Source organism: Rutidosis leptorrhynchoides, chromosome 10 (assembly GCF_046630445.1).
Source record: "Rutidosis leptorrhynchoides isolate AG116_Rl617_1_P2 chromosome 10, CSIRO_AGI_Rlap_v1, whole genome shotgun sequence".
NCBI classification, from domain to species: domain Eukaryota; kingdom Viridiplantae; phylum Streptophyta; class Magnoliopsida; order Asterales; family Asteraceae; genus Rutidosis; species Rutidosis leptorrhynchoides.
Genome location: NC_092342.1, coordinates 264,251,249 through 264,263,432, shown reverse-complemented (window position 1 = coordinate 264,263,432; position 12,184 = coordinate 264,251,249). Strand labels below are relative to the sequence as shown.

The 12,184-nt window shown below is 37.8% G+C and overlaps 1 protein-coding gene across 2 annotated transcripts; it reads left to right on the top strand.

Annotated features, from left to right (window-relative positions):
- Nucleotides 1-721: 721 nt before the first annotated feature.
- LOC139872741 (E3 ubiquitin-protein ligase UPL3-like) lies at nt 722-11,955 on the top strand. Of its 2 annotated transcripts, XM_071860664.1 has the most exons (19): nt 722-1,846; nt 1,949-2,059; nt 2,158-2,274; nt 2,350-2,520; nt 2,600-2,761; nt 2,845-3,090; nt 3,173-3,294; nt 3,381-3,547; nt 3,656-4,785; nt 6,782-6,877; nt 6,981-8,453; nt 8,895-9,113; nt 9,212-9,316; nt 9,843-9,923; nt 10,009-10,077; nt 10,153-10,281; nt 10,410-10,532; nt 11,069-11,272; nt 11,623-11,955. In XM_071860664.1, the coding sequence occupies exons 1-18, from the start codon at nt 953-955 to the stop codon at nt 11,132-11,134; spliced, it is 5,481 nt and encodes a 1,826-aa protein (XP_071716765.1). In that variant the 5' UTR covers nt 722-952; the 3' UTR covers nt 11,135-11,272; nt 11,623-11,955. The 2 variants fall into 2 exon arrangements, with proteins under 2 accessions (XP_071716765.1, XP_071716764.1); XM_071860663.1 differs by having other exon boundaries at nt 3,381-4,785.
- The last annotated feature ends 229 nt before the right edge of the window (nt 11,956-12,184 follow it).

Below are 12,184 nucleotides of genomic sequence, written 5' to 3'. Positions count from 1 at the left end.
GGACACTTGAACTTATATTTGGACCTGTTGTTGGGCTATACGATTTATTATTTATGTCAGGCTTGTTTATTGCTTCGTTATTTTGTTTGGTTGTGTTTCGTTAGTCTTTGGGTCGTGTTGCCAATTGTTTGTATATTGTTTCGCGTCTTCATCTCAATCTTTCCGACCAATTTTTCGAGTTTTTACATAGTTTTAGGTTTTCTCGTGAATAAAATAAAAACTATTAGTCCCCGCAGCTTTGGCTCAGTGGATATGTGGTGGTGCCTAGCACCCCCGCCGGGCTAGAGGTCTCGGGTTCGAGCCTCGTCACCTACAAATGATATTATTTGAAAGAAATTCCTTGAGGGTGGCCCAAAGGGAAGATTTTACCAACCCGCTCCGGGACTAAGGTCCGGCCCGCTTGCCCCGTATAGGATGGTTTGAGGGTCGGATCCCCTGAGTGTGGTTCGGGTTTCTTGCCCGAACGCGTGTGTATGCAAATGATGACTAGGCTTCGGTCCGGACTGATGCAAGCTTGCCGTTCAAAATCATAAAAAAAAAAAAAAAAACTATTATTTTATAAATATTTAATATTAATATATTAATACAGTATTTAATACCCTTTCACGCATAAACACACATACGTATATACGTATACGTATAGAATAATACTCCGTATATAATTACAACCAAACCATCAATTAGGGTTTTTTTCTAACCCTTTATTCTCGAATTTCACTTCCTCAATCATAAAATTCCTCGTCACACACTCACAAATTCACCGATCGATTCCAATTCAATCAAGATATATCTGCATTCATCGTGAATTTATTCGATTTCGTGTCAATTCAATTAAAATCATTCCCTTTTTCGTTTAATTTTCCAGAATATATTATACGATAACAATAATAATTTGTTTCATCGATCGTCGTTGATCGTTGGATGTCATCAAAAAGGGGGTTTTAGGCTTTGTATGGAAACTCGTAGCCGGAAAAGGGCGGAGGCCACCTCATCAGCCCAATCTTCATCATCTTCTGGCGGTCCCACCACTCGTTCCAACAAACGTACTCGTTTATCTTCCCCAAACGTCGTCGTTTCATCTGTTTCTACTCGTTCACGCTCTGCTACTACTAATCATATGGATAATACTAATTCGGTCAATGAATCGTCTGCGTCCGGGTCGGGTCGAGGTCGTCGGAGCCGGAAGAATTCAAGTACTAATACCAATACCAATAACCAGAATTTGATTATTGGATCCGATAATTCTGATAAAGGAAAAGAGAAAGAACATGTAGTTAGGGTTAGAGATAGAGATAGAGACAGAGAGAGCAATTTGGGAGTGAATATTGACGGTGGAGGTGAACATGAACACGATCATGATGAGGATGATGATGACAGTGAAGGTGGTGGCGTTGGTATTTTGCATCAGAATTTGACTTCTGCAAGTAGTGCACTTCAAGGGTTGTTGAGAAAATTAGGTGCAGGCTTGGATGATTTGTTGCCATCATCTGCAATGGCGTCAGCATCTTCTTCACATCAGAGCGGGCGGTTAAAGAAGATACTTTCGGGATTAAGAGCTGATGGGGAAGAAGGGAAGCAAGTTGAGGCTTTGACACAGTTATGTGATATGCTTTCGATTGGTACGGAGGATTCGTTGAGTACGTTTTCGGTTGATTCTTTTGTTCCTGTGCTTGTTGGTTTGCTTAATCATGAAAGCAATCCGGATATTATGTTGCTTGCTGCAAGGGCACTTACACATCTCTGTGATGTGTTGCCATCTTCGTGTGCTGCGGTGGTGCATTATGGTGCGGTGTCTTGTTTCGTTGCTAGGTTGCTTACTATTGAGTATATGGACTTGGCTGAACAGGTTTGGCTACTTTTTCACAATGTGTGAATATGTGTTGTTATTGATGTTGTAGTTAATAGTTAATGGTGCTTTGTATTGATTTGACATTATGTTATTCAACAGTCATTGCAAGCTTTGAAGAAGATATCTCAGGAGCATCCAACTGCCTGCTTGCGAGCAGGGGCATTAATGGCAGTGCTTTCTTATCTTGACTTTTTCTCAACAGGAGTTCAGGTACCCCTGATGCTTGTTATGCTAAATGTGTGGAAGAAACTGATATATATGTTTAAGTGGATGTGAAAATATTGACTTTATTTTCTTGTATGTTTTAGCGTGTGGCGTTATCTACTGCTGCAAATATGTGCAAGAAACTTCCATCTGATGCGGCTGATTTTGTCATGGAAGCCGTTCCTTTATTGACTAATCTTCTCCAGTACCATGATTCGAAGGTGAGTACTACACGTTGTTATTTTTAGATACTGAAGGCCGTTTCATTGATTTAACTGATTTTGTGATATTTATAGGTTTTGGAGCATGCTTCGGTGTGTTTGACCCGAATTGCAGAGGCATTTGCTGGATCTTCTGATCAGCTCGACGAGCTTTGTGTACACGGATTGGTTAAGCAAGCAGCTTTGCTCATTTCAACCAGTTCTTCAGGAGGTGGACAGGCATCACTCAGTACCTCTACATACACGGTATATCAATATCCCGTTCTTTTAATGTAAATTTAGTTTTACCATAAAGGGCTGCATCATCAAACGTGAAGCACTGCAGGGCTTAGTTCGGTTGCTGTCTACATGTGCAAGTGGCTCTCCGTTAGGATCGAAAACGTTGCTTCATCTAGGGATCAGTGGTATTCTGAAAGATATATTGTCAGGTTCTGGTCTTGTTGCTACAATGTCTGTGTCACCTGCCTTGAGTAGACCACCAGATCAGGTAGTTAATTAGGACCACTTTCAGCACACAACGCTTGAGAACAAATGTGAAAATTGGTAAAAATTTAATTTTTTTGTGTGCAGATTTTCGAGATTGTGAATTTGGCAAATGAGCTTCTTCCTCCTTTGCCTAATGGAACCATAACGCTCCCTACCAGTAATGTATTTGTCAAAGGGTCTCTTTTGAAGAAGGCACCGGCTGCAAGTTTGGTCAAACAGGAAGAATTTAGTGATGGTGCACCTGAGGTCTCAGCTCGCGAGAAATTGTTGAACGATCAGCCTGAGCTTTTGCAGCAATTTGGGATGGATATTCTTCCTGTCTTGATTCAGGTTAGTTTCAAAGAGAGACAGTATGCAGATGTTAACTGTTTCTTAATTATGGAAAAAAATTGAGAGTTTATTTGTCTTGCAGATATACGGGTCCAGTGTAAATGCACCTGTGCGTCACAAATGTCTTTCAGTTATCGGGAAGTTGATGTACTTCAGTACCCCTGATATGATTCAGTCTCTACTTGGTGTTGCAAACATATCAAGGTTTGTACTTTGTAGTAGGTGATTACATTGTGTGTCAGTTTGTGTTTATATATTTATGTTTAAACTATTAAATTGTGAAATTGCAGTTTCTTAGCTGGGGTTTTGGCCTGGAAGGACCCGCAAGTGTTGGTACCATCCCTTCAAATTGCAGAGATGTTAATGGAGAAGCTTCCGGAAACTTTTAGTAAGATGTTCGTTAGAGAAGGTGTCGTTCATGCAATAGATACACTTGCTGGATCATCATCATCATCTGGTAATGCTTTTTCTCCACAATCATCAAATGAGAAGGTTAATGATTCTATACCTGGATCTTCCTCACGTTCGAGGCGTTATCGACGCCGAATTGGTACCTCCAATACAGATTCAAATACAGCTGAAGATTTCAAAAACTCGGGACCACCTGCAAATTCTGTTGAATTGCCAGCTGTCAGTTCTAGTCTTCGGGCAGCAGTTAGTATGAATGCAAAAGCTTTCAAAGATAAATACTTTCCTTCTGAACATGGATCAACTGAAGTTGGGGTTACAGATGATCTTTTACATTTGAAAAATCTTTGTAAGAAGTTGGGTGCTGTTGTAGATGAACAAAAGATGAAATCCAAAGGCAAATCTAAAGCTTCGGGTCCACGTTTTACTGATTTTTCACCTGAAAAGGAAGAGAATTTGTTGCGAGTGATAACCGAGATGCTTAACGAGCTAACTAAAGATGACGGTGTTTCAACGTTTGAATTCATTGGTAGTGGTGTTGTTTCTGCTTTACTGAACTACTTTTCTTGTGGGCACTTTTCAAAAGAAAGTGTCTCCGAAGCAAATTTCCCCAAGTTACGTCAACTAGCTATAAAGAGATACACGTCGTTCATAGAAATTGCACTTCCGTTAAGTGTTAATGAAGGAAAGTATGCTCCTATGAGTGTTCTAGTTCAGAAGCTTCAATATGCTTTGACATCTTTAGAACGTTTTCCAGTTGTTTTAAGTCACTCTGCTAGATCATCTACTGGAAACTCACGTTTATCGTCTGGTCTTGGCGCGTTATCTCAGCCATTCAAATTGCGCCTTTGCAGAGCACATGGTGAAAAGTCTCTTCGTGATTATTCTTCAAATGTTGTACTCATTGATCCTTTGGCCAGTTTAGCAGCTGTTGAAGACTTTTTATGGCCACGTGTTCAACGTAGTGAGTCTAGTCAGAAAGCTTCTGGATTTGTTGGGAACTCGGAGTCTGCAGGAGTTGGGGCTTCATCTCAAGCAACTCCTGCGGGTGTGACACGTCATCATTCTACGAGATCCAAGTCAGCAATTAGTATAGGTGACTCAGCAAAAAGGGAGACACCTCAAGAGAAGAATGCAAGTTCTTCGAAGGGGAAGGGGAAAGCTGTTTTAAAGCCGGGTCAAGATGAGGGGAGAGGAGGACCACAAACTAGGAATTCTGCTAGAAGAAAAGCGTCTTTGGATAAAGACACACAGATGAAATCTGTAGATGGAGTGTCTACTTCTGAGGTATTTTCAGTTCAACATATTTATATATTTTGTGTGTATCATAGCTACTAGAGTCTTCTTTTTTTTTTTTTTTATCTTTCACATCAGGTCACATCAAGTATTGAAAAAATCAGAGCTTTCACTTGAATACATATGATCTAAGAGCAGTATTTTTAATAGGTGTTGCTCATGCTAATTAATACTCCGTATATGCTAAATTTATGATACTCAGACACTTTAATGTATGTTTAAAACACATCATACTTTCTGAGAGAACTGAGCTAATAGCTTTTGGTCCTCCTTTAAAGTAGAGTGGGTGCAAATGCCAGCTTAGATTGTACACATCATGTTTTTAAATGGAATCCCATAAAACCATAATGGCATGCATCACTGCCCGTCACTCATGAGTTAAGTGAGCATATTAATCGTAATTGTAAGGATAAGATCTTATATTTTATATTTTTATTAATTTGATTACTCAACAATAATTTGATTACTCAATTTGATACCTCCCTCATTATAGTGTGTGGATGTTAGCGAATTAATTTGATTATTTGATATTTAATTTATACACCTCCCTCTTCATGGTCTGTGGATGTTAGCCAATTGTTGAACTCAGGTCATCGAGAACTTGTGGTTGGCAGACATTAAAATGCTGAATCACCAGGAAGGTGTACCATGGTGCTACTTAAAAGTGACGGTGCTGTACCTTTTATATGTTAGGGTTGTTGCATGCTTAAAGTGGATTAGTGAGTGACTGTGAAACTAGAGATTGAATTATGTTTGTAATTTAGATTTCATGGGTAAAGGACTGAGGAGTAAGGAAAGTGAAAGTTTTTGAGGAATATAGCTGGTCACACTGTTAAATAAGTGGTACTGTAGATACAGGACTTCTGCACAACATCTACATGTGTTGTGACTTGTGACTATGGTATTTTGATTGTCAAATATATGCAAAAAGGTTTTAGTTGCTTCAAGTTAAGTCATACCGGGTAACTAGTCATTATAAATGACAACATTTGTACTGTGTTTCATATTCTATTCATTTGTATCTAGCCAGAAATGCATTCATTTATATTACACTATAAGGAAGGCGAGAAGAGATATTTTACATTTTCGGGGGCTAAAGTTGGAGATGCCGTTGTTTTTGGTATATAGGCTCTTATACAAATGGGAAATGGTGTACCTTTGAGTAGAGAAATCTCTGATCTAGGCAAGAACGACATTTTGCATTATATCAAAAGAGATTCCTTGGTTTTATTTGAAGAAGCCATGTCATTCAATCCCCGTCAAACTGACTGCGTCTCCTTTAGGATCCCATTAGAGCACTTTCCACTTCTAATAGACCATGACTTAGATGAGAATCTTTTACAACGAGTATACAAGTAGTGATCCAATTTTTTCATTGTGTCCGAGTAGAGACCAAAGATCTTAACGGATCTTTCCGGCCAAACAACTCAAAAGATCGTTACCTTCTTCATGCTCATTCCAAGTTGGAAGTACCATTTATACAAATAATAATTCACGTCATTACAAGTTTTTTTTCCATATATTTAGATAGATATGGATATAGGATTTGCGGGCCAATTACTTAAATGTAAATTTTGTGCTACAACCCTTCCTATCTGATAAAAAGGATCACGTTACCGTCTGATGCTAGTTTTTTTTTATACATGTGTGTATTTTATATATGAGTGTGCATGTTTTAAAATTCTTCCTTTCCTAATGTCATAAAGCTAAATTATTAGGCCCAAGATCTTATCTGACTATTTGATATACTTTACTACGTCTTTGTAGAATAGATAGGCCCATACTTGTAACTCACAACTTGCATATTCAACAATAAAAAGTAATTCAAATCTGGAAATATATCTGGTTACATTCACCCTTGTGGTTTTTCTGTACAACCAGGATCATTTCTCTACTTATTTTATCTGGATCTTATTTGTCTGATTTTGCTTTACTTTACCATATCTGCCATGTTTATGTTTGTTCATGTGTTTTTTATCTGCTGCAGGATGAGGATTTCGACGCATCACCTGTTGAGATTGAGGACACATTGGTTATCGAAGATGAAGAAGTTTCTGAGGAAGACGATGAAGATCAGGATGATGTATGCTGTCATATCATTTTTTTTTATCTTAACAGCTGAAGTATTTCATGTTCATGTGCATTATTAAGACCTTTTACAAACCAACAATCACATTTTTTTACAGGTTTTAGGGGATGATTCTCTACCCGTTTGCACACCAGACAAAGTTCACGATGTCAAATTGGGTGACTCAGCCGAAGAAAGACCCGTTGACAGCCACACAAATCCCGCTTCCGGTTCCAGCAGTCGAGGTACCTCCAATTTAAGAACCGCAAATTCTTCTGGTTCAAGGAGTACAATGTCCTTTGCTGCCGCCGCAATGGCGGGGCTCGCGTCGGCTAACGGAAGAGGTATTAGGGGCGGCAGTGGCCGAGACCGCCACGGGCGACCCGTTCTCGGCTCAAGCGATTCTGCCCGACTCGTATTTTCTGCAGGTGGTAAGCAACTCAACCGCAATTTAACCATATATCAAGCCATTCAGAGACAACTTGTTCTTGATGAAGATGATGATGAGAGTTACAACAGAAGTGAACTTGTGTCTAGTGATGGAAGCCGATTATGGGGTGACATTTATACCATTACGTACCAAAGAGCCGACAGCCAAACAGTTTCAACAACCCCGTCTAAATCAGCTACTAAATCGGGGTCCGCCTCAAACTCCAATAACGATTCAAGGATCCATCAAATGTCTCTTCTTGACAGCATTTTACAAGGGGAGCTTCCTTGTGATCTGGAACGAAACAACCCTACATACAACATATTGTCTTTATTACGCGTGTTAGAGGGTTTAAACCAGCTGGCGCCACGTCTGCGTGTCCAGTCAGCAAATGACAGCTTTGCTGAAGGGAAAATCTCAAGTCTTGATGATCTGAATGTTACTGGTGTTAAAGTTCCTTCTGATGAGTTCATTAACAGCAAATTAACTCCAAAATTGTCTAGACAAATACAAGATGCTCTTGCACTTTGCAGTGGTAGTCTTCCATCATGGTGTTATCAGTTAACAAAAGCATGCCCGTTTTTGTTTCCCTTTGAAATCAGACGTCAGTATTTTTACTCAACTGCTTTCGGGTTGTCTCGTGCATTACATCGACTTCAACAACAACAACAACAGGGTGCAGATGGACACGGATCTACAAATGAGCGGGAATTCAGGGTTGGACGGTTGCAACGCCAAAAAGTCCGCGTTTCCCGAAATCGTATTTTGGATTCTGCTGCAAAAGTAATGGAGATGTATTCTAGCCAAAAGGCGGTTCTTGAAGTTGAATATTTTGGTGAAGTTGGAACTGGGCTGGGTCCCACTTTAGAGTTTTATACCTTATTAAGTCATGATCTTCAAAAGGTAGGACTTAAAATGTGGAGATCGAATTCTCCCGATGAGATGACAGCTGGAAAGGGTGGTGGTGAACTTATTTTAGCGCCACTTGGGCTGTTCCCGAGCCCTTGGCCTGTTACTGTGGATGCGTCTGAAGATGGCTCGTTCTCGAAGGTAACCGAACATTTCCGTCTTCTTGGTCGTGTAATGGCTAAAGCGCTACAAGATGGGCGGCTTTTGGACCTGCCTCTTTCGGTGCCGTTCTATAAGCTGGTGGTTGGGCAGGTACACTGCTTGTTTACTATTTCAAAGGCTTGAATATTTATCGCTTGAATATTTATTATACATATGTTACATTGGTATGGTTGGGCAACCTCTCGAATGGGTTGGGTCACGATGAGACAAACAAATTTTCAATTTTTTGAATGTTAAGATCTTCATAAATACACAATGCATTGGATATGATGCAAAAGCTCTGATCTTCTAAATTGTTACTATTATTTTATTATTAAATCTATTTAATAACGCAATGTACGAGGTGTTATGCATTAAGAACACTGCCAACCTGTTCGTTTGACACGTTTGATCTTACACTTTTGATCATTTCGAGACAATACATAAGCTAAAGCTATCTGTTCGTTAGCAACCGAGCTGAATTGCCATCTGTATTATAATCTTTTTATTATTATGTTTTGTCTTTGAGACATGTTACTTGTATTGTTACAGGAACTTGATTTACATGACATTTCATTGTTCGATGCTGAATTTGGTAAGACGTTGCTAGAGTTGCAAGCTCTTGTTAGCCGGAAACAGTACTTAGAGTCCATACATGACCGAAATGAAATACTCAACTTAAGGTTTAGGGGGGCCCCAATTGAAGATCTTTGCTTGGACTTCACACTTCCTGGCTATCCTAATTATATTCTGAAAACAGGCGATGAAAATGTACTTGAGCAGCCCTTGAGTTTTTTTCTTTTTGTTTTTTTGGTTTATCTTATGATTGTCTTTCATTATATGAGAAAGTTCTGTTTTTAAATTTGCAGGTTGATTTGAACAATTTGGAGGAGTACATTTCTCTGGTAGTTGACGCTTCTGTCAAGACTGGTGTCACACGCCAAATGGATGCATTCAGGGCTGGTTTTAATCAGGTGCATCTTTTATCTACGTTTTTTGTTCCTTAAATCTTGTGTTCTAAATGTATTCAAGTAGATTGAGCAAATGAGCAATTTCACATTTTTTTTTCTTTGTTGTGAAAATGGGTGACTTTTGGCTGTCTTACGAAAATATTATGAATAGTAAAGTTCAAAGAAGCTTATCAGAAGCCTGTGGACGTTGCTGACAGTATAATTACATTTTACAACTTCTCGAGTTGCTTTGTTACACTAAAATAAGATCACCGTTTAATAATGTAACAATAAATGTAATAAAATAATGACTAATATGTCTTTTAGTTGTGATATTATGAAAAAGGAGAGAAAGTATTAAAGGTCTATCAAACCCGACCCATCCATTTCTTCACCTCTTTTTCATGCCGCAACAATTAAAATGTGCCACTTATATAACTTTGTGGTCGATTTGTATATGTAACTGTAGACTGTTTTCCATTGCGATCAGAATATACAGGTCAGATTCTTTCAGTAAGTTCCAATCTAATGTGTATCTCATAACTTTCAGGTCTTTGACATTTCATCTTTACAAATATTTTCTCCAAGTGAGTTGGATTATTTACTGTGCGGACGTGGAGAGTTGTGGGAGGTATATTGCTCTCTCCTTTCTTCTTGTTAAACATAATATCATCCGTGAAAGTTAAATGCGACTAAACATTTTTTTCTGTATGCAGGCTGAGACACTTGTTGAACATATAAAATTTGATCACGGATACACTTCCAAGAGCCCTGCAATAGTTAATGTATATCACATTTCTTCACTTATATTTATAATTGTCTGTGAAAAAGCAGTGTCTAATAACATTTGGTGTGTTTAGTTGCTTGAGATATTGGGAGAGTTCAATCCGGAACAGCAACGAGCATTCTGTCAATTTGTGACTGGCGCACCTCGTCTCCCTCCTGGCGGTTTGGCTGTGTTGAATCCGAAATTGACTATTGTCAGAAAGGTATCTTTTCAACATCTTCCAATGCACCATTATTATTATTATCATTATTATCATTGTTGTTATAATATTTATATTTATTACATCTCATATATGTGCAATATGAACTCTGTTCTTGCTGCTTGTCACAGCATTCTTCAACGGCCAACAATACGGTGTCCAATGCAGCTGGAGTGTCGGAATCTGCAGATGATGATTTACCGAGTGTCATGACATGTGCCAATTACCTGAAGCTCCCTCCTTATTCCAATAAGGTAATATCTACTTTTAAGTTTCCATATGGTAATTAAAATCTGCCAAGCTTGTCAAATTTCGACTGCAATGCTTCCTTATGTTTTTAATAACTTCTAGCTATGAAGAAGATTAGGGAAGTTAGTAATATGCTCTCAAGTTTTATTATGGCCACACGATAGTTTCCACTATACTAAAGTTTGGCATGACTAAATAGTGTAATCAGGCCAATGTTGTATTTTTTCATGCGACGTGGGGAATATAAATTACAAGATGTTGTAAAATTGATGGGTCAATTGGGCTGGGTAAGGCTCATAATAGGTTTTGTAAAACAGTTGTAATATTCTAATACCTGCTGAATTCATATAGATGGGTTGGGGTGGAAAATTTCATCCAATCTTACTCGAACTTGTAATATTCCTGTAAATTATTTTTATTTATTTATATATAATAATATGATATGATTTAGGATGCTTATGCGCTGATTTAGGATGCTTATGCGCTGAAATAACTCTTGCTTGTTTCTTTGTCTAACAATGTATTGAATTCGTTTGAACAGGAAATCATGTTCAAAAAACTTCTCTATGCTATTAATGAAGGACAGGGATCGTTTGATTTGTCTTGAGTTTTCATTCGAAACTAACCAAATTGTGCATATTGTATCCGAGAATATTTATTGATAACTGGTGCATAATTGGGTCTCAATAAAAGTTTGTTTTCGCGCCTTACCCAAGTGACAGTGATGGCATGGTTATGGTTTAAGGTCCGTTTTCTTTTGTTTTAGCACTATACTGGAACCTTTCAAATTTTGTAATTTCTGTATATTTAATTAATGCTTGTGTAGTCCGATTACAGAAATCTCAAATTATTTTACCAGTGCTTTTGCAGACATATTGAGCATGTTAAAATGCTCAAATATTTTGATCTTAGAATAAATAATAATTTTAGTGTAAATGTCAATCTGATGTCATTTATGTTTTACATGTCACTGAATTATAATTTTACAAACTATTGTTTTATTTAGGTGTTTTAAGGTCAAGAACTCAAATTATAGGAAACTGTAAATCCCATTATGATTGTTGGTTTGACTCGTCTTTGTTTCGAATGGACCAGTTGAATGTGGATGCAGATCATAAATGATTGGTATGGCTTGTTCAAGAAGGTTCTCAGCAAACAGAAGAATTTGCCGAGGCGTTTTTTTATTTAGTAAAATGGTTTTGTAAATAAATAGTCGAATATCGTATAACCTCTGTCTACAGCTCGAATGGGTTGTTGACGTTTTACATGCTTATATTGTCGTACATTTTGTAGTCTCCCTTCATTTACTTCAAATTTCTGTTTATGCAAACGTTTTTCTGAACTATTGTATTTGTTTATGTTGTTAGGCTCATTGTATTATTTATGATTATTTTTAATTATAGCTCTTGAAAACTTGATAGTCCTTCCTTAAGAATGGCATTGGATTGAACTGGATATGAATTTGGATGCTATATCCATATTCATTTTATTTTTGTTCATTAATATCCATTTCAATTCAATTTTAGTTAGCTCTATTTTCAATGAATTAAGCGGTTAATGGATATTCAATAAAACGTATAATATTTCTTAATTTCTAAAGTAAACAAAACTATAACTTAGCAATTATAAATATAACATGATTAAGGGCGTGTGAGAT